Source organism: Phyllobates terribilis, unplaced genomic scaffold (assembly GCF_046119375.1).
Source record: "Phyllobates terribilis strain yellow unplaced genomic scaffold, ASM4611937v1 Scaffold_8__6_contigs__length_399053987, whole genome shotgun sequence".
Taxonomy (NCBI): Eukaryota; Metazoa; Chordata; class Amphibia; order Anura; family Dendrobatidae; genus Phyllobates; species Phyllobates terribilis.
This window is the reverse complement of record NW_027362768.1, coordinates 129,908,712-129,932,964: the sequence shown is the minus strand read 5'-3', so window position 1 is coordinate 129,932,964 and position 24,253 is coordinate 129,908,712. Positions and strand designations below refer to the sequence as shown.

The following is a 24,253-nucleotide window of genomic DNA, read 5'->3' as shown; positions in this document are numbered from 1 at the left end:
TGATTATATCAATTCCTCAAAGTTTTCAAGATCTCTGCTTTCAGTCATAGAATGGGAAGCTTCTTTGATTTTCCATTTGATTAAAGAAGCACTCCTCCTCCTCCCATCAAAGTTTTTTATCCTCTTAATATATTGCAGTCATCATATTATATGGCACTGTGTACTCACAATTGCTGATTTTGCCTTTCTACCCAGCTAGTTCTTCTCTTTTCCATTAGGTCTATGATATCACATGATTAAAACAAACTAGCTGAATCCTTCTAACCTTTATGTAGAAGCAGGAAGTCTCTTTTCTCTGCATGAGTCATCATTAGAGCTACAATTCTAAATCACTGCAAAGTCCCTGTTAGCCCAGCTCCACCTACTCTTCAACTCCTGACCCGGCTTCTCCACTCCTCCCACTGCCAAGGACTTTGCAGCAATGTAGAACTGTAGTTGTAATGATGACTCATGCAGGGAAAATGGACCTCCTGTTTCTACATAGAGCTTAAAAGGATTCAGCTATTCAGTTTTTAATCACGTGAAGTCATAGACCTAATGGAAAAGAGAAGAATTAGCTGGGTAGAAAGGCAAAAAGAGCAATTGTACATACACAATGCTATATAATATGATGACTGCAATATATTAAGAGGATGAAAACTTTGAAGAGAGTGCCTCTTTAAAAGTGGTCTTGGTCGAATGATGTACATGAATGCTCTGCTCACTATCAGGAAAAACTCTAATTATCCAGCAATAAGAGATGCATCACCATCACCTGACCAGAACGGAATTGTTTTTCACCAATTGAAAGTAAACAATAAAATAGTCCATTGAATGATTGAAAAGTTACGGAAAACTTTGAGGAAGTTATATTAGACACTTACATAACCTTATGTACATGTTATTCAATTGCTGAACTGGATTTGTCCATTTAATGTATTATAAAGACTAGACAAGTCGTCCTTTTACTGCACATAAAAATTGCCTTTACATGTAATAGATATAAATGTCAATTCCAGATGGAATGAAATGTGTCCAGCAAGACAATGGTTAAACAGATACATTATAGAGTATATGATGGATAGATAGATAGATAGATAGATAGATGAATGGATGGATAGATCAGTGGTGGACACAGACAGAAAAGGACCTCTGTGCAAGAGCAGTATATGGGCTCCTTGCAGTCTAATAGTTCTGTCTACGACCAAAGCGGTTTGTAGCTTTCTAGGTAGAAGTGGACCATTTAACTCTTGGGACCCCGCATCAATGATATGTCTGCCCCTCGTATATATATATATATATATATATATATATATATATATATATATATACACAGAAACGGGTATACATATTGCATAAATATCTAAAGCTGAAATGTTCTACAGAGATAATAGTATACATCTGTGTAATACTAAGCAAAAAATTGGCAATGATGGGAAAAGTCATTGCCAGTAGGGGTTGTATCTGGTAATTCATAGAAATAATGGCTATTGGCTTTGCCTTGAGCAATGTATGTGTTCTGTAAATTAACTATATAGAAGGCGCTGAAGGAATGATGACAAATATATCACAAAAAGGATAAGTTTTTATCCTACATGATATACATTTCCACATGCCAAGCACTATAGTATAACCTCTTTTCCAATTAGCCACATTTCCACATTATTGGCAATGACAACCTCAGCCCTATTTGTCAAAAAATATATACATTATAAAGTCCTGTCCTAGTTCTCCCCATTATCCTTACCACTATATCCCAACACAAGTAATGTTATTGAGATCAAGTCACGTCCAGCCATCGATTCCCTCACTGCAGCCACAGGTTACTTCACCTGTTGAGACCCATGAAGCTGATTTGATAAATACTGAGTAACAACTATAACTACCTTGTTACCAGCTCAGTGATCAGAAAAGATCGATGCTGGTTAAAAGATGAAATGAAAGGATTTTATCTTTAGGAAAATTTTCCATTTCATTGATTATCTATTAAAGTCAATCAGTTGCAAGATGCATAATGGCCTTGTTGGTTTAAGATTTTCCATGGGAAAAAATACTTTGATATGATTAATCATTTGCTCTATGGAACATTCATATGATTACATATGGCTATCTCTTACAGACTGAACAAGAATATTAATCCATTTTCTTGCAACTGCTCCATTTTCTTATAGCTTAAAATATCATCAATGTCATTAAGAAAGTTATTACTCTTCATAGAGTTATAAGATTTTCTAAGGGCTTATTCACACATCAATATTATTTTTTTGCATCACTGTTTGTATGCCAAAACCAGGAGTGGAACATACAGAGAAAAACTAATTGAAAGATTGATACCTGTTCTGTGTTTTGGAGACACTCCTGGTTTTGGCATAGAAATACTGATGTGTGAATTAAGCCTTAGTAGACCCCTGACCTGCAGAAACCCCCCACCCTCCTCCATACATAGGATCATCTCCTGCTAGCCACTGTCCATGGTGCTGTCCATGGTCTTCATGCACACTGGCCCCATAGTGATGCGCTCTGTGCGCACAGCAGGTCTCTCTCAATTTGCACCTGTTGTCAACCAAGCTTTAATCTGGATAGAAGTCGATTTGTCATCGCTGCTGTAAAGAAATCATTGCATGGTATAACAGTATTGCTGTAGAAAAGAAAGATATCTGTGAGCATCAATAATTAATCCTTGCGATAAAAAGAAGTGTGGGGGCTGTGAAGATCCAACATCACCCTCTCCTCCTACTTTGCAGCAGTAAGAGGTAGCTCAGAGCTAAAGAGCAGATGAACTTCTACTCCAAGCACTGAGGGGGAGGGGAAGGGTGCATGCCTATCCCAATTTATGATTGCCATTGCACATCTACTAAAGCATCTGAAAAATGCATCAGACTGAGCTACAAGTGATAAATGCCAGGCTGAGACAATGCACTCTATCCATGCACATTTCTTGGTCTCTTACCTTTAGTGAACGCCTTAAAGAAATTGCAATTATCTGCAGCAGAAATATTTACTGGGAATAAATGGGTACCTTCCCAGAGAATAGAAATCCCACATGGCATTTCCATAGCATATAGTAAAGGATATGGCCAGTCGACGAGCTTCTTAGCATATTTCCTTATGATGTTGTCTTCTCCAAAGATGAACAACGACCTGTTCATTGTGAAGCAATTCTGCCGGACAGGGATGGGGTTATATAAAGCCATGGTCCTTGCTCTTTGGGCTTTGGATTGCTTAAAAGCTGCCTGGGTCCCCACTGGAGCAGCTGGGGACCCTTGTAGAGTCTTGCTCCTTTCTGATCCTCCATCTCCAGACCCCAATCTCCCAGCCACAGCCTCTCCAAAACGAGCCATCCTGGAAGTTAAAAGAAAAAAAAAAGACAGATGAAGAAGCAGACCAGGAGAAGGGGCTTGATGATGATGAAGGATATGATGATGATGATGATGATGATGATGAAGAGCAACAGCCAGCAGCACCAACACAATACTCACTCTGTATGTGAACTGTGTCTAGAGGCAAATCCCCAGCCTTAGAATAAAAATCCAAGAAAATCTGCTTTACAGCCCACGTCTGCCGATGCTACAAAGGAGAATATAGATCTGGTCGCCCAACCTGCTCATCAATTAATGGTTAATCAGCAGCCAGAGCCCATACATCACATAATGTAGGAGCTGTGCGCACAGAGCAGCGCACACATCAAGATCTGTGATTATCATTTAGTTGGGAAGCAACACGATTCTATTCACATAAGGACACGTCCCAAAGCCCAGGGGGGCAGGCGATGCTGGAGACACAGAGCTCATCACGTGCAGCTAAAGCCAAATACACAACTACACCCAAATCTCCCCAGGTGCCCCATCTACAAGAAGCATGGCACTAGAGGAGTGGATGGGGGCGAGCAAACGCAGCCCAGAGATCTGATGCCAGAGATGTCAACTTCCTGACAGTGGACCTGGATTGTAGGAGTCCACATCATTCATCACAGCTACAAAAGAGGGGATGGAAGAGGATTGCTACAGGAGACATGACAATAAGCCTATGTAGCCCTGGGTGGGGAAATCAGACGTAATTAAATCACTTTCAGATGGGCAAGGCATCCAAGCAAGCCAGGGAAGAAATTATAAGCATAAAAGCAGCAGCACATGCTATGCAAGTCAACCAATGAGACCTTGTAAGGAGTCTCAGCAAAAGTGGAATGCGCAAAGCCTGCATACATTACAGAGATACGGGCTGACTCCCTCTGTGCTGCTGGGAGGATTCAGCTCTGGTACCAGAACGCCTCTGTACACACATAGAAGTGTACTCACAAAGCAGTGTACATATACAGAGCAGTGTAGACACATAGAAGTGTACTCACAAAGCAGTGTACATATACAGAGCAGTGTACACACATAGAAGTGTACTCACAAAGCAGTGTACATATACTGAGCAGTGTACACACATAGAAGTGTACTCACAAAGCAGTGTACATATACAGAGCAGTGTACACACATAGAAGTGTACTCACAAAGCAGTGTACATATACAGAGCAGTGTACACACATAGAAGTGTACTCACAAAGCAGTGTACATATACAGAGCAGTGTACACACATAGAAGTGTATTCACAAAGCAGTGTACATATACAGAGCAGTGTACACACATAGAAGTGTACTCACAAAGCAGTGTACATATACAGAGCAGTATACACACATAGAAGTGTACTCACAAAGCAGTGTACATATACAGAGCAGTGTACACACATAGAAGTGTATTCACAAAGCAGTGTACATATACAGAGCAGTGTACACACATAGAAGTGTACTCACAAAGCAGTGTACATATACAGAGCAGTGTACACACATAGAAGTGTACTCACAAAGCAGTGTACATATACAGAGCAGTGTACACACATAGAAGTGTACTCACAAAGCAGTGTACATATACAGAGCAGTGTACACACATAGAAGTGTACTCACAAAGCAGTGTACATATACAGAGCAGTATACACACATAGAAGTGTACTCACAAAGCAGTGTACATATACAGAGCAGTGTACACACATAGAAGTGTATTCACAAAGCAGTGTACATATACAGAGCAGTGTACACACATAGAAGTGTACTCACAAAGCAGTGTACATATACAGAGCAGTGTACACACATAGAAGTGTACTCACAAAGCAGTGTACATATACAGAGCAGTGTACACACATAGAAGTGTACTCACAAAGCAGTGTACATATACAGAGCAGTGTACACACATAGAAGTGTACGCACAAAGCAGTGTACATATACAGAGCAGTGTACACACATAGAAGTGTACTCACAAAGCAGTGTACATATACAGAGCAGTGTAGACACATAGAAGTGTACTCACAAAGCAGTGTACATATACAGAGCAGTGTACACACATAGAAGTGTACTCACAAAGCAGTGTACATATACAGAGCAGTGTACACACATAGAAGTGTACTCACAAAGCAGTGTACATATACAGAGCAGTGTACACACATAGAAGTGTACTCACAAAGCAGTGTACATATACAGAGCAGTGTACACACATAGAAGTGTACTCACAAAGCAGTGTACATATACAGAGCAGTGTACACACATAGAAGTGTACTCACAAAGCAGTGTACATATACAGAGCAGTGTACACACATAGAAGTGTACTCACAAAGCAGTGTACATATACAGAGCAGTGTACACACATAGAAGTGTACTCACAAAGCAGTGTACATATACAGAGCAGTGTAGACACATAGAAGTGTACTCACAAAGCAGTGTACATATACAGAGCAGTGTAGACACATAGAAGTGTACTCACAAAGCAGTGTACATATACAGAGCAGTGTACACACATAGAAGTGTACTCACAAAGCAGTGTACATATACTGAGCAGTGTACACACATAGAAGTGTACTCACAAAGCAGTGTACATATACAGAGCAGTGTACACACATAGAAGTGTACTCACAAAGCAGTGTACATATACAGAGCAGTGTACACACATAGAAGTGTACTCACAAAGCAGTGTACATATACAGAGCAGTGTACACACATAGAAGTGTACTCACAAAGCAGTGTACATATACAGAGCAGTGTACACACATAGAAGTGTACTCACAAAGCAGTGTACATATACAGAGCAGTGTACACACATAGAAGTGTACTCACAAAGCAGTGTACATATACAGAGCAGTGTACACACATAGAAGTGTACTCACAAAGCAGTGTACATATACAGAGCAGTGTACACACATAGAAGTGTACTCACAAAGCAGTGTACATATACAGAGCAGTGTACACACATAGAAGTGTACTCACAAAGCAGTGTACATATACAGAGCAGTGTACACACATAGAAGTGTACTCACAAAGCAGTGTACATATACAGAGCAGTGTACACACATAGAAGTGTACTCACAAAGCAGTGTACATATACAGAGCAGTGTACACACATAGAAGTGTACTCACAAAGCAGTGTACATATACAGAGCAGTGTACACACATAGAAGTGTACTCACAAAGCAGTGTACATATACAGAGCAGTGTAGACACATAGAAGTGTACTCACAAAGCAGTGTACATATACAGAGCAGTGTACATATACAGAGCAGTGTAGACACATAGAAGTGTACTCACAAAGCAGTGTACATATACAGAGCAGTGTAGACACATAGAAGTGTACTCACAAAGCAGTGTACATATACTGAGCAGTGTACACACATAGAAGTGTACTCACAAAGCAGTGTACATATACTGAGCAGTGTACACACATAGAAGTGTACTCACAAAGCAGTGTACATATACAGAGCAGTGTACACACATAGAAGTGTACTCACAAAGCAGTGTACATATACAGAGCAGTGTACACACATAGAAGTGTACTCACAAAGCAGTGTACATATACAGAGCAGTGTACACACATAGAAGTGTACTCACAAAGCAGTGTACATATACAGAGCAGTGTACACACATAGAAGTGTACTCACAAAGCAGTGTACATATACAGAGCAGTGTAGACACATAGAAGTGTACTCACAAAGCAGTGTACATATACAGAGCAGTGTACATATACAGAGCAGTGTAGACACATAGAAGTGTACTCACAAAGCAGTGTACATATACAGAGCAGTGTAGACACATAGAAGTGTACTCACAAAGCAGTGTACATATACTGAGCAGTGTACACACATAGAAGTGTACTCACAAAGCAGTGTACATATACTGAGCAGTGTACACACATAGAAGTGTACTCACAAAGCAGTGTACATATACAGAGCAGTGTACACACATAGAAGTGTACTCACAAAGCAGTGTACATATACAGAGCAGTGTACACACATAGAAGTGTACTCACAAAGCAGTGTACATATACTGAGCAGTGTACACACATAGAAGTGTACTCACAAAGCAGTGTACATATACAGAGCAGTGTACACACATAGAAGTGTACTCACAAAGCAGTGTACATATACAGAGCAGTGTACATATACAGAGCAGTGTACACACATAGAAGTGTACTCACAAAGCAGTGTACATATACAGAGCAGTGTACACACATAGAAGTGTACTCACAAAGCAGTGTACATATACAGAGCAGTGTAGACACATAGAAGTGTACTCACAAAGCAGTGTACATATACAGAGCAGTGTACATATACAGAGCAGTATACACACATAGAAGTGTACTCACAAAGCAGTGTACATATACAGAGCAGTGTACATATACAGAGCAGTGTAGACACATAGAAGTGTACTCACAAAGCAGTGTACATATACAGAGCAGTGTACATATACAGAGCAGTGTAGACACATAGAAGTGTACTCACAAAGCAGTGTACATATACTGAGCAGTGTACACACATAGAAGTGTACTCACAAAGCAGTGTACATATACTGAGCAGTGTACACACATAGAAGTGTACTCACAAAGCAGTGTACATATACAGAGCAGTGTACACACATAGAAGTGTACTCACAAAGCAGTGTACATATACAGAGCAGTGTACATATACAGAGCAGTGTACACACATAGAAGTGTACTCACAAAGCAGTGTACATATACAGAGCAGTGTACATATACAGAGCAGTGTACACACATAGAAGTGTACTCACAAAGCAGTGTACATATAAAGAGCAGTGTACATATACAGAGCAGTGTACATATACAGAGCAGTATACACACATAGAAGTGTACTCACAAAGCAGTGTACATATACAGAGCAGTATACACACATAGAAGTGTACTCACAAAGCAGTGTACATATACAGAGCAGTATACACACATAGAAGTGTACTCACAAAGCAGTGTACATATAAAGAGCAGTGTACACACATAGAAGTGTACTCACAAAGCAGTGTACATATAAAGAGCAGTGTACATATACAGAGCAGTATACACACATAGATCAGTGTACACACATAGAGCAGTGTACACACATAGATCAGTGTACACACACATAGAGCAGTGTACATATAAAGAGCAGTGTACATATACAGAGCAGTGTACATATACAGAGCAGTATACACACATAGATCAGTGTACACACATAGAGCAGTGTACACACATAGATCAGTGTACACACACATAGAGCAGTGTACATATACAGAGCAGTATACACACATAGATCAGTGTACACACATAGAGCAGTGTACACACATAGATCAGTGTACACACACATAGAGCAGTGTACATATAAAGAGCAGTGTACATATACAGAGCAGTGTACATATACAGAGCAGTATACACACATAGATCAGTGTACACACATAGAGCAGTGTACACACATAGATCAGTGTACACACACATAGAGCAGTGTACATATACAGAGCAGTATACACACATAGATCAGTGTACACACATAGAGCAGTGTACATATACATAGAGCAGTGTACATACACATAGCCGTATACACACATAGCACTATACACACATAGATCAGTGTACACACATAGATCAGTGTACACACATAGAGCAATGTACATACACACGGCAGTGTACACACATAGAGCAGTGTACACACATAGATCAGTGTACACACATAGAGCAGTGTACATACACATAGCAGTATACACACATAGAGCAGTGTACACACATAAATCAGTGTACACACATAGCAGTATACACACATAGAGCAGTGTACATACACATAGCAGTATACACACATAGAGCAGTATACACACATAGAGCAGTGTACATACACATAGCAGTATACACACATAGAGCAGTATACACACATAGAGCAGTGTACATACACATAGCAGTATACACACATAGAGCAGTATACACACATAGAGCAGTGTACATACACATATCAGTATACACACATAGAGCAGTGTACACACACATGGCAGTGTATACACATAGATCAGTGTACACACACATAGATCAGTGTACACACATAGATCAGTATACACACATAGAGCAGTGTACATACACAGAGCAGTGTAATCACAAATAGCAGTATACACACACATAGCAGTATACACTTAGATCAGTGTACATACATATAGAGCAGTGTACATATAAAGAGCAGTGTACTCACACATAGCAGTATACACACACATAGCAGTATACACACAAAGATCAGTGTACATACACATAGCAGTGTACATACATATAGAGCAGTGTACATACAGTGCCTACAAGTAGTATTCAACCCCCTGCAGATTTAGCTGGTTTGATAAGATGCAAATAAGTTAGAGCCTTCAAACTGCAAACGAGAGTAGGTTTTATGAACAGAAGCATAAATCTTACAAACCAAAAAGTTATGTTGCTCAGTTGAATTTTATTAAATTTTAAACATAAAAGTGTGGGTCAATTATTATACAACCCCTATGTTTAATATTTTGTGGAATAACCCTTGTTTGCAATTACAGCTAATAATCGTCTTTTATAAGACCTGATCAGGCCGGCACAGGTCTATGGAGTTATCTTGGCCCACTCCTCCATGCAGATCTTCTCCAAGTTATCTAGGTTCTTTGGGTGTCTCATGTGGACTTTATTCTTGAGCTCCTTCCACAAGTTTTCAATTGGGTTAAGGTCAGGAGACTGACTAGGCCACTCCAACACCTTGACTTTTTCCCTCTTGAACCAGGCCTTCGTTTTCTTGGCTGTGTGCTTTGGGTCGTTGTCTTGTTGGAAGATGAAATTACGACCCATCTTAAGATCCTTGATGGAGGAGCGGAGGTTCTTGGCCAAAATCTCCAGGTAGGCCGTGCTATCCATCTTCCCATGGATGCGGACCAGATGGCCAGGCCCCTTGGCAGAGAAACAGCCCCACAGCATGATGCTGCCACCACCATGCTTGACTGTAGGGATGGTATTCTTGGGGTCGTATGCAGTGCCATCCAGTCTCCAAACGTCACGTGTGTGGTTGGCACCAAAGATCTCGATCTTGGTCTCATCAGACCATAGAACCTTGAGCCAGTCTGTCTCAGAGTCCTCCAAGTGATCATGAGCAAACTGTAGACGAGCCTTGACATGACGCTTTGAAAGTAAAGGTACCTTACGGGCTCGTCTGGAACGGAGACCATTGCGGTGGAGTACGTTACTTATGGTATTGACTGAAACCAATGTCCCCACTGCCATGAGATCTTCCCGGAGCTCCTTCCTTGTTGTCCTTGGGTTAGCCTTGACTCTTCGGACAAGCCTGGCCTCGGCACGGGAGGACACTTTCAAAGGCTGTCCTGGCCGTGGAAAGCTAACAGTAGTTCCATAAGCCTTCCACTTACGGATGATGCTCCCAACAGTGGAGACAGGTAGGCCCAACTCCTTGGAAAGGGTTTTGTACCCCTTGCCAGCCTTGTGACCCTCCACGATCTTGTCTCTGATGGCCTTGGAATGCTCCTTTGTCTTTCCCATGTTGACCATGTCTGAGTGCTGTTCACAAGTTTGGGGAGGGTCTTAAATAGTCAGAAAAGGCTGGCAAAAGAGATCTTTAATCCACACATGTGAAGCTCATTATTCTTGGTGCCTGAACTACTTCTTAATACTTTAGGGGGACCAAACAGAATTCTTGTGGTTTGAGGGGTTGAATAATAAATGACACTCTGAATTAACTTTTAACGTTTTTAAAAAAAAAAAAAAAAAAATTTGCTGCAGTGCATTTCCCACTTCCAGGCTGATCTACAGTACAAATGTCACAATGCCAAGTTAATTCCGCATGTGTCAACCAGCTAAATCTGCAGGGGGTTGAATACTACTTGTAGGCACTGTATATAGAGCAGTGAACACACACAGAGCAGTGTACATACATATAGAGCAGTGTACATATAAAGAGCAGTGTACATACATATAGAGCAGTGAACATACACAGAGCAGTGTACATACACAGAGTAGTGTACATATACATAGCAGTGTATATGCACAGAGCTTCATGGACACAGCACACTCTCCACCCACTGCTCTTTCATCTAGCACAATTGAAGGTGCTTCTTGCAGACTGTAATGTTGCATTTTCTTATGGATATTTTCCCTTCTCATCCAGCCTTCACTCTCTTATCCAGTCGCTCACTCACTGATCCACTCACTCATTCATCTAGTCACTCATCCACTCCCTCACTCATTCACTCACTCACCCACTCACTCAGCCAATCACTCACTCATTCATCTACTCTCACTCACTCATCTACTCACTCCTCCACCCACTCATTCACTCACTCATCCACTCATTCACTCACTCATCCATCTTCTCACTCACTCATCCATCTTCTAACTCATCCGCTCACTCACTCATCCGCTCACTCACTCATCCACTCACTCACTCATCCACTCACTCACTTATCCACTCACTCATCCACTTAGTCACTCATCCACTCATTCACTCACTCATCCATCCACTCACTCATCCATTCTCATCCTCTCATTCATCCGCCCACTCATTCACTCACTCAGCCATTTACTCACTCATCCACTCACTCACTCACTCACTCACTCACTCATCTACTCTCACTCACTCATCCACTCACTCACTCATCCACTCACTCACTTATTCACTCACTCATCCACTTACTCACTCATCCACTCATTCACTCACTCATCCATCCACTCACTCATCCATTCTCATCCTCTCATTCATCCGCCCACTCATTCACTCACTCCTCCACCCACTCATTCACTCACTCATCCACTCATTCACTCACTCATCCATCTTCTCACTCACTCATCCATCTTCTAACTCATCCGCTCACTCACTCATCCGCTCACTCACTCATCCACTCACTCACTCATCCACTCACTCACTTATCCACTCACTCATCCACTTAGTCACTCATCCACTCATTCACTCACTCATCCATCCACTCACTCATCCATTCTCATCCTCTCATTCATCCGCCCACTCATTCACTCACTCAGCCATTTACTCACTCATCCACTCACTCACTCACTCATCTACTCTCACTCACTCATCCACTCACTCACTCATCCACTCACTCACTTATTCACTCACTCATCCACTTAGTCACTCATCCACTCATTCACTCACTCATCCATCCACTCACTCATCCATTCTCATCCTCTCATTCATCCGCCCACTCATTCACTCACTCAGCCATTTACTCACTCATGCACTCACTCACTCACTCATCTACTCTCACTCACTCATCCACTCACTCATTTATCCAATCACTCACTTATCCACTCAGTCAAAGACTAAGGTCTGAGTTTGCATTTACATTCTTACTGATAGGTTCTAATAATTATTAATGGATTCAAGATGCTGGAGAGTTAGAAAATAACTGTGTAAATGAACAACCTAATGGAAATAAGCTCCTTGGAGAAAAGAACTGAAAGTTGGGCAAGTAAAGTGATATAAATGTTTGCAACTTTTCCCTATGGAGTATTTGTAATCATGAAACAGAATGAATAACATAAACATCTGTCTATATTCAGATATATACACACTGTCACTACCACGTTGTAATCTATAAAATAATTATGTACAAAAACATGTTCCAGGGCTGGTTACTTAGCTATCACACATAGGGTTAAATAGTTATGAAATATCTCCTAATTTCTCACACTACAAAGAACGCTAAAAACTAAACCCCTTTACTATATATTACAGTTAGGTAAGTCTGCACCTCTTGCTGCTTTGTTGGATTTTAATACAGTAAAGGCATCTATAGCTTATAAGAAGATAGTTGTCATGGGTGTGTCAGGTGTAATAGACAGTTGCTCTGGACCTGGCTATAGAAGTTCCCTGCGCTTGGCATTGCAGACACCTTCTTAATCCTTTTTTCTTTAAGACCCAGCAGTGACCTCCTTCCTGCTGCTGTTTGATACACCCTCAGTTTGCTGCAGGCAATTGCCAGTGATACTTCTATGTACAGGCTTGAACACTAGCAGTCAGATAGCGTCTTCTCTGGTGCCCTTGGAGGCCAGTTGGCGTTACTCCTCTGGTGTCTGCTCAAGCTAAGTTAATCCCCTTTGTTTGTTTACCTTGTTGTCTTTAGTTTGTAGTGGGGCCTGACAAGTGCTCACCCCTCCCCCTCCCTACCTAGGGCCAAGCTCTAGGGATATGCTGGGTTTAGGGTCCTGCTCGGCGATAGGTGTGGAACCAATATAGGGACGGTAGGGTAAATAGGGTGATATTAGATCTGCCTAGGGGTCTCCACTACCCCTTTCCCTAGTGTTTGGGCTTTCTCCCCCTCTTCCCTTCGTGTTGCACTTAGTCTTTCCAACACCTTGCGTGACAATAGTATACAAGGATGTTAAAGAGTATCTGTTATTTTAATTTTCATTTCATAAATCAATAGTACACATGAAAATAATACACTTTGTACTACAGTCCTGCTCATTGTTATTGGCACACTTGAAGTTTAAGTACATAATGTAGAATATCTACTGAAAAAAATGAATCAAGTGAAAGTTTTTTGTATAGAGCAAAGAACAATTGGAGGGAAAAATGGAAAAATCTAAGCCTTGCTGTGACACTGGTGTTGGCACCCTTTACATTAATTTAGTATGGAAACACATTTTGACTCACCTGTGGTAAATCGCAAAAGATTATTGACCTGTGATTAATTGTTGGTGCCCATGTGTCGTGAATTAGCCAATGAATGCTGATTTCAGTGTTTTAAAAAGCCACAAGGTAGACCCTGTTCCTTTGTCACAATGGCGAAGACAAAGGAGCTGTCGGAGGACATCAGGACTGCTATTATTAGCAAACACAAGACTTCCAAAGGTTATAAGATGAAAATTGACAAGAGATGTCTTCGAAGGTTGGTGCGAATGGTGGAAAAAACACCACGTGAAACATCCAAAGACCTGAAAGCCAACCTAGAACCGTCTGGGGTCCTAGTTTCAACAAGTACCATATACCACACATTAAACCAAGCAGGGCTTTATGGGCGAAGGCAAAGGAAGAAACCATTGCTGAAGAAAAGATATAAAAAGGAACAATTATTCTTTGCCAAATAGTACCTTGACAAACCACAATCCTTCTGGGAAAATGTTTTGTGGACAAATGAAACAAAAATAGAGCTTTTTGGCAATGCAAAGCAACAGTATGTTTACAGACGGCGCAATGACGCTTATAAGGAAAAGAACACCTTACCAACAGTTAAGCATGATGGCAGATCCATAATCTGTAGGGTTGCTCTGCTGCGTCTGGTACTGGAGGCCTTGACTGTATCACAGCAATCATGAAATCAGAGAATTATTAAGAGATTTTAGAGCAAAACGTCCTACCCTGTGTACGAAAACTTGGTTTGAATCGAAGATCATGGGTCCTCCAGCAAGACAATGACCCAATGCACACATCCAAAAGTAAGCAGGAATTTTTGAAAAATAAAAAATGGACTGTTTTAAAGTGGCCAACAATGACCCCTCACCTCAATCCCATTGAAAATCTTTGGAGTGAGATGAAATCTGCCATTGGGAAAAAGAACCCTGCAAACTTTCAAGAGCTTAAACAAACTACAAAGGAAGAGTGGGAGAAAATTCCAGCTGAGAAATGCAAGAAGCTTATAGATGGCTACAAGAAACGTTTGGAGGCTGTCAGCAATGCCAAAGGGTGTGCAACCAAGTATTAATTAGGGGTGGCTTTATTGCTGCACATGCTGTTTATTCTGTTTCTTCTTTGAAATTTGAGCATGGAAGTTGAAAAACAATGTTTTATTGTTGTATTACTTTGGACCATTAATTAAAAAATCCTGAGGATATAACTTTGGCACATTTCCATTTATTTCTGAAGATATTGTAGTCTATGAAAAAAATGAAGGGGTGCCAATAATGGTGACGAGCACTGTAACTATCTATCCATTTATTTAACTGTATATCATCCGCCTATTATCTATCTATCTATCTATCTATCTATCTATCTATCTATCTATCTATCTATCTATCTATCTATCTATCTATCTATCTAACACTTATTTAATATTTTTTTATCCAGCCATCTATCATGCAACCCCACGTAGGCACTCAGATGACACAATGTGATATTATATCAGTGCTATCATTGCTTATAATTACATTATCCCTATCTTATTGTACATCTTATTATACCACCAAGACCATGCTATCCTTCTTATGGAAAATGACAAAACAATAATGCTCACAAGTTAAGTTGATAATAATCTGAGCTCCAAGCGGCAAATAATACTGAGGCTAATACAACAGGTATATTTTTATTTATCCATTGCCATGTTCCATTGCAGCTTGTGGGAAGCAGAATGTGACCACCAGATTTCCATACACTCGTCACTCAAATCAAGGGATGGTCCGACATATCGATATGTGCCACCACAAAGCAGATGAAAAGGAACAATAACTAGACTTGACCAGAATGAAAGGCAGGATGTGTTGATTATTAGAGATTTGTATTTATTTTATTTATTTATTTATTTTTGTAGCACTTGGAATAGGAGGATCTTGTGAGAGAGACAATTAATAAAGCTGAGAAAGGCCGGCCCAACCATTTTACATGACGTTTTATACAGTCCTGCCATCTTTCAGTGAAGCTCAAACACAGTTTAATGGTGATTCCATTCATTCTCTTTTGTGTCATTCAGAGAGATCAGTGCAGGAGAAGAAGTTAATGTGATCAGCGTCTAATAAGATGATTACGTTTAGCTTCCTGTTAGTAGGAACAGACCTGCTATAAGCCGGCAGGTTCTTAGAGATACAAAACAACAGTGGAGCATAAAGACTAATGTGCATACTCTGGAAATAGGGAGTAACATACGGACGTGGTTGTTATAGACTAAATGTCAAGAGAATGGGAAGTAAAGCCATTTATCAGGAACATGGCGGACGCTATACACCTCAAATCATATGGGCTGATTATAAATTATAGCTGACACATATATATGTTTTATATTTGTAGTATTATTCCAAGCTTGCCTAAAATATTTCAACAACATACACCATATAAATATATATATATGCATTGTTTTTAAAAAAGTCACAACACTTTTGAGCAACACATAGTTGCACAAAAATATTACAGTTTTTGTTTTATTGCAACTCCACCAACTTTTTGGAGAAGTGACTAAACAGTCGGGCCCCTGTCTTGCTCTGCCCTTATCAACATTGGAGTCGGCTGACACAAAGTGAGGTTTTAATACTAGAGACAGAATAGGACACGACTGGGTACACCTTATCGCGGTGGGATGGCTTTTTAAGCTTTTTCAATCTCCGGGAACAGCCAACACCAGGAACAGCTGATCGGCCAGGGTACTGGGTGTCACACCCCAACCGATCAGACATTGATAACCCATTCTAAAGACAGGTGTCACGGGTGTGTCAGATGCAACAGACAGTCATTCTGCAGCTGGTTACAGAAGGTCACTTCGTTTGGCATTACAGACGCCTTCTTAAATCTGTCTTACTTTAGGACCCAGCGGCTACTTCCCTCCTGCTCTGATTGACACCCTGGTCTGGTTGTTTAAATACTTTCAGTTTTCTGCAGGGAGGTGCTGGTAATATTCACATGTTCCCTTGTGAAGGCTTGGAGCTATTGCAGTCGGCTTACTTCCTCTCTGGTGCTCTGGAGGACGTTTAGTGTAATCTCTCTGAAGTCTGCTCAAGCTAAGTGTCTCCCCCCTGTGTTTGTCTCCCTTGTTGTCTTTAGTTTATAGTGTGGACTGACCGGTGCTCATCCTCCCCCCTTCTCTAGCTCTAGGATATACAGGCCTTAGGTTTCCTGTTCGGCGAGTGGTAAGGAACCAATATATGGACGGTAGGGGAGACAGGGTGATATTAGATCAGTCTAGGGGTCTCCACTGCCCCTTTCCTTAGTGTCCCTTCCCCTTATCCCTTCGTGGTGCACTTTGTCTTTCCTACACTGTGCATGACATTAGGCCATCAATGTTAATGTCCTGGACTACCCCTTTTAAATAAAGGCCCCAAATGTACCCATATCCTTTAAGCTGTTTTTGTTTAGTAGTCAACAGGTTTTAAAGGGAATCTGTCACCAGGTTTTTGCTACCTAATCTGAGAGCAGCATAATGTAGGGGCAAAGACCCTGATTCCAGTGATGTGTCACTTCCTTGGCTGCTTGCTGTAGTTTTTACAAACTCACTGTTTTATCATCCGGAGTTTGTCACTAGAGGACTAGTAGACTTGCTGCCATGTAGTCTTCCATATTCATCAGCTCTGTATAACCCACCCCCGCCACTAATTGACAGCTTTCTGCCTATGCACAGTTTACACAGAAAGCTGCCAATCAGAGGTGTAGAAGGTGCAGAAGATAAAACAGTTTTAATAAAAACTACAGCAAGCAGCTCAGTAAGTGATGCATCGTTGGAATCAGAGTCTCTGCCCCTACACCATGCTGTTCTCAAAAAAGTGGTGACAGATTCACTTATGACCCAACATTAACGATTAAATATGTAGCGCCCCGAGGACTTGGTCGCTACAGAAGTATTGCACCTCATCCAGAGGTGTGATATCCCACTCCCGGGTAAGGATGGAGTATGGATCAAGGCTCAGTAGGCTGCATACAGCACACACACCCCATTTCCGAGGGACAGCTCAACGGTGCTCCCACTAGACAGAAGAGCAGGCACGACAGCATCTGTCCCTGGCTGGAGTGGGGAGGGGGGTGGAATACCCAGTGCTGTAGGGGCAGATAGGGGTTGGGTCCTGAGCATAGGAAGGAGCCCATTGGTTGCTAGTCACCTGGGCTCATGGTCAGAGGGAGGTATAAAAGGTGGGCACCATCTTAGATCAGCGTTCAGTCTGAGAGAGGAAGTGACAGAGCAGGGCCTCTGTGGAGCTCTGCTCCGGAGGAGGGCCTAGCCTGTGAGGCCCAGCCAGCACTGAAGGAGAAAGAAGAAGAAGTTCAGTCTGTGAGGAGAAGTGGAGAAGGCAGGGAGCAGGGCTGCTGCATGGGCTCTGCTCCCTGGGCAGGCCTAGCACAGAGGCCGGGGCCAGAGAGAGAGAGAGAGGAGAAGGAACAGTGGAAAGGAAAAGGGAACAAGACCAGAACAGAAGTCACAAGTGAAACAGAAAGGCTCAGGAACGAGAAGGAAGAGAGAACCCTAAGGACCCAGGAGATTGCGGGTGACGGGTTGGCAGAACAGGGTACCGGATCCCAAATTGGTGGAAGCGAATCATCTTCAGCCAAGAACCGGAGGTCGCGACCCGCCCTTGGTGCGACCCCTCGCTACACCTTGCTAGGAAGGCATACCATATAGGGTCAGGGACGTGGGCACGTAGCCCTCCCAAGAGAAGGCCCACGAGAGCAGGACATAAGCTTGGTCACTGGTGGGGCACGAGCCAGAGAAAGGACGGAAGGGAGCTTTGAGACATACTCCAGAAAGACCTGGGAGTTGACCGAGTCCCTTGCCTGGTGGACGCAGCACGGCTTGGGTGGTCACTGCTTCGCGAGAGTGACCTGGAGAATACAAACTGTGGGTAAAGGACATTGGATTGCAACACGTTGTCTGTGACTTCTTGCTCCTCCGGCACTATTGGTATTGGGACTATCTCCACCATCACTCCCATCATCCACGCTAACTGCCCTGAGGCTGTACTCCTCCCGTGGGGAGTCATCCCATTCTTAGCTGCACATATAACACCGGCCTCAGCGGTCTGCCTTGCAGCGGCGGTCCCCATTGACCGCAATCCACGGGTGGCGTAGTCGGACAATTATCATAATACTAAGACTGCCACTGAATTGACCACCCTGGGCACGGACCGGGTCAGCGCCACGGAGACTACAACCCCCAGCGATCCGGCTCCGGGTATCCCCTGCACAACACAGGCCCAGAGGGCGCGTGAAATACATCATCTAAAACGTTTACATCAAAAGAAGTATCACTGCCCCCAGCTATAAGGAAATCATGCCCGCTCTTAGCTATAAGTATGCTGGTGTAACGGTACCATTAGCAGATAGACATCTCAAAAACAATTTCCAAATCTGCATTCTAACTAAGAATGCTCGACATAATCCGCATTCTCTTTGCTAAATTTCATACATGTTTAGGACTAGTCAGTTGCCTTTAAGAAAATCTGCTGGAGGATTTCTGCCTCTATCTATAGGAAAGGGGGGATTGTTCCTCTGTGAAGCAGAGAAACAAAAAGATGGCCACACAAGTTCAAAATTGTAAAGAAGTAAGAAAATTCCTTTATTAACACATGTAGTAAACACAAATTACAAAGATAAATGCGGACGACAGAGTGGACACAGAGTGCTGGATCCACATGAATAAAACAATGTTAAAAACTGTGACACAGCGCCCGAAAGGTCAGCCTATATAGCAAGTGGAAATATAAGGGGGACAGCCCAGGGGTGACGGTAGCAGAGCCTGTCTGGTGGCCTTACCCAGGTACATAGCTATTTTAGCTTATTTATGACCAATTGGTTGTATTACTTCCATCTGTATAAGGGTTTTAACCCTTTTGTTTCTGGGTATTTTGATTGTGATGGGATATTATTGTTTTGGGGGTACTATTTGGAAAAGGTATTCTTGATGGGTGGTATATATTTATTAATACATGTGACCCTGTCGCTGAATTTTCTTACTTCTTTACAATTTTGAACTTGTGTGGCCATCTTTTTGTTTCTCTGCTTTACAGAGGAACAATCCCCCCTTTCCTTTACTGTTACAAGATGATGGCCCGTTCTCTTTATTAGTCCTATATGCAATAACATGGATCCATTGGGATTAGATTTATCTTCACTGTGTTGTTTGCATCTGTGTTTCTGTCTCTCACTCTATCTATAGGGCAAGGACATGTATTAAGTATCGGCTAGAAGTCTATGAATTTCAATAGAAAGCTTCTGTAATGGCAGCAGTCACCAAGAGACGATATTGAGCCACCACCTAATACTCTGAGACACAAAGTCTAGTTCTGTCCTCTAGGAAATGTCAACCATTGCTCATGGCTTGTGATGAAGCGCTGCAGACCTACGCAGACAATGGAAGAATAGCAGATACCTTTCTAGCTTTTCCATCATTACCAGCGTTCAATTGACCTCTTGCTTGTCCAATTTAATATTAGCGCGCAGAACAGATTTTCAGTGTACAAGAAATAAAAGCTTAATTATCAGAGATAAATAAATCAATGTAGATGTCTGCTGCTATCATCCTCGCTGTAATATTTCCACTTATAAGCTGAAAACTTGCAAAGACTCATCAGTTCCAATCTATAATTACCAGGGATAACTGACACTAGGTCCCCTTCTGATCTCTGACCCCAATTATCTGACAGCAAAGTACCAGCCGTCACTACTAGTGAAAAGGTTTCTTTGTTAGCAGGTGGTGTAATGGACTTTATTGTTATTTTAATACATATATTATCAGAAAAAGAAAAGTATCACTCTGGATTTTTCTTGAGCGTTTCTGCATCTCCCTGGCAGAAAAAACGCATGCGGATTGTACATGCGGATTGCACATGCGGATTGTACATGCGGATTGTACATGCGTTGTTCCTTCCAGGGACATGCGGATGTGAAGCGTTCTTCACATGCATTTCCGCATGAGGGTTGACAAGCGATTTTAGCATCACTTGGAAAGTGCTTGTCAACTTGGTCACACTATATAAATCCATGCAACCGGCAGGGATTTATATAGTGTGACAGTAAAAGAATGGTAAAAAATAAATATTATACTTACCTTCTGATGGCCCCCGGTGTCCTTAGCGATCCATCTTGGCTTGCCGGCAGCTCGCGGTGGACTAAAAGGACCTGACATGACGTCATTTAGTCATGTTATGGGTCATGACTTTCCTTTTTTTTATATGTACTATGGTACCCAGGTCTAGAGGAGAGTCTCCTCTTCTCCAGACCCGGGTACCATTCGCACATTGAAACGCATGGATTCAGCATGTACAGATGCAGTGATGCGGATGTCATGCGATTCAATGCCAGTCAATGGCGGTAAAAACGCCGCGATTCCGCAAAATAATTGGTAGTGCTGCGTTTTTTTCCGCAATGATAATCCGCAGCGGAAATTTCCGCAGCATGTGCACAGCACATGCGGATTATCATTGGGAAACATGGCAGGCCTTCTACCAAGCGATTTTTAAGCGTTTCTGCAGCGGAAGTGACGCTGCGGAAACACTTAAAAAACGCATAGTGGGCACACAGCCTCATCACAGTCTCATTTTCTGTTGATATAAACACCTAATTGTACAACAATTTATTGTTATATATGTTATATAGCGAGCTGCTGTGTCTTCTCTGTGTCCAAAAATACGATACACCACTATTACTGTATATACTCTGCAATCAACCATTAACCTTTGTGAAGACCTGATTGATAAAAGTTTTAGCCAGGTGTGGAAAAACTGGTGCAAAGTAAGAATGGTTTCAAAAGTAATAATAGTTTAATTTTAGCAATTCACAAAATGCAAAGTGAACGAACCAAAGAGAAATCTAAATCACATCAATATTTGGTGTGGCCACACTTTGCCTTTACCCTGTATACTTGCACACAGTCTTTGAAGGAACTCAGCAGGGAGGTTGTTCCAAACATCTTGGAGAACTAACTACAGATCTTCCGTGGATGTCGCTTCTGCAAATCCTTCTGTCTCTTCATGTAATCTCACACAGACTCGATATAAGAGCAGGGCTGTGTTAGGCCAAATCATCACTTCCAGGACTTCTTGTTCTTCTTTACACTGAAGAAATTTCTTTATTACATTGGCTGTATGTTTGGGGTCGTTTTCCTGCTGTAGAATAAATTTGGAGCCAATTTAACACCACGCTGATGGTATTGCAGGATCGATAAGTATCTGCCTGTATTTCTTAGCATTGAGAACACCATTATTCCTGACCGAATTCTCAACTCCATTTGCTAAATTGCAGCCCCAACTTGGAGGAACCTCCACCATGCTTCACTGCTGCCAGCAGACACTCATTTTTGGACCACTCATCTGAACATAAACTGCCTTCTGTTAAAGTCAAGTATTTGACATTTTGACTCCAAAGTCCAGAGTACCTGCTGCCAATTTTGTGCACCCCAATTCCTATGTTTTCCTGCATAATTGAGGCATTTGGCTTTATTCAAATGTTGAAGGTATCTTTTTTTGGCTGTAATTCTTCTATGAAGACCGATTTCTGGCCAGACTTCTCAAAATGATATTTGGGTGTAGCGGAGTCCCACTGGTTTCTGACAGTTCTGAGCTGATGGCACTGCTGGACATCTTATGATGAAGAGAAGTAAGAATGATGTGTTTTTCATTTGCAGCACTAAGTTTCCTAGGCCGTTGCCCATTCTTCCATTGTCCATTCTTTGATTCTTTTTCAAAAGAGCTTTAACAGCATTTCTTGAATCTCCAGTCTATTTTGTTATTTTTACCTGGGAGAGACCTTGCTGATGCAGTATAACTACCTTGTGTCTTGGGGCTTGATTCAGTCTTCCAAAGGTGTCTTACCTGTGACATAAAACTGTCATATACAGTCTCACCTTTGCAACAGAGTTTGGCTGTTCCTCACCCAGTTAGGCTGCTTCTGTTACAATTAATGGCTGTGTTTTAATTTACATATGGAAATGAATGTTTTTTTTTATCACCTGTTTGGTATAATTGATTATTCAAACACCTGATATTATCCCACAAAATCTGGGGGGGCATTCACGCATCACATGAGGGCCTGGGGGCATTCAAAAAATCACAGGAGGGGCTGGGGGCTTATAGACATCACAAGAAGGGCTGGGGGCATATAGACATCACAGGAGGGGCTGGGGGCATATAGACATCACAGGAAGGGCTGGGGGCATATAGACATCACAGGAAGGGCTGGGGACATATAGACATAACAGGAAGGGCTGGGGGCATATAGACATCACAGGAGGGGCTGGGAGCAAATAAACATCACAGGAAGTGCTGGGGGCATATAGACATCACAGGAGGGGCTTTGGGCATATAGACATCACAGGAAGGGCTCGGGGCATATAGACATCACATGAAGGGCTGGGGGCATATAGACATCACAGGAGGGGCTGGGGGCATATAGACATCACAGGAAGGGCTGGGGGCATGTACGCATCACAGGAGGTGCTGGGGGAATATATGCATCACAAGACGAGCTGGGGGCATATAGACATCATAGGGTGGGCTGGGAGCATATAGCCATCACAGGACAGGCTGGGGGCATATAGACATCACAGGAGGGGCTGGGGGCATATAGACATCACAGGAAGGGCTGGGGGCATATAGACATCACAGGAAGGGCTGGGGGCATATAGACATAACAGGAAGGGCTGGGGGCATATAGACATCACAGGAAGGGCTGGGAGCATATAGACATCACAGGAGGGGCTTTGGGCATATAGACATCACAGGAAGGGCTCGGGGCATATAGACATCACATGAAGGGCTGGGGGCATACAGACATCACAGGAGGGGCTGGGGGCATATAGACATCACAGGAAGGGCTGGGGGCATGTACGCATCACAGGAGGTGCTGGGGAATATATGCATCACAAGACGAGCTGGGGGCATATAGACATCATAGGGTGGGCTGGGAGCATATAGCCATCACAGGACAGGCTGGGGGCATATAGATATCACAGGATGAACTGGGGGGCATATAGACATCACCGGATGGGCTGGGGCTGCTGCTGCAGTCTTTGTTCTCGGTGAACTGAAGCACGGAGCGTAGAGCGCCCTGACTCCAAGGTACGTCAACATCTTCAGTGCACGCGATGTAGTGTTCTGTATTGAACGCTCTGTGCGCATGCTCGCAGTCTCATGAGCAATTAGCCACTGGTCCGAGCACTGCGGTCCCCGAGAATCTGCCCAGGGACCGCAAATGGCCGGAGGTTCCCCACCCCTGGCCTATGTAGACAGGCTATTAAACGACCACTGATCTGTAGAGGTTTACTGATCATTGGTTGTAT

At 42.4% G+C, this 24,253-nt stretch overlaps 1 protein-coding gene across 7 annotated transcripts in view; it reads right to left on the bottom strand.

The window, feature by feature from the left end:
* The window catches only part of CACNA1E (calcium voltage-gated channel subunit alpha1 E), a 1,192,401-nt gene that overhangs the window by 583,689 nt on the left and 584,459 nt on the right, over nucleotides 1-24,253 (bottom strand). For 6 of the 7 annotated variants that reach the window (XM_073643295.1, XM_073643291.1, XM_073643293.1 and 3 more), the window contains one exon: nucleotides 3,056-3,321. In XM_073643295.1, coding sequence (XP_073499396.1) covers nucleotides 3,056-3,321 — 266 coding nt within the window. Of the gene's footprint in view, nucleotides 1-3,055; nucleotides 3,322-3,458; nucleotides 4,088-24,253 lie in introns of those variants that run through there. The other variant, XM_073643294.1, reaches the window with a different exon arrangement.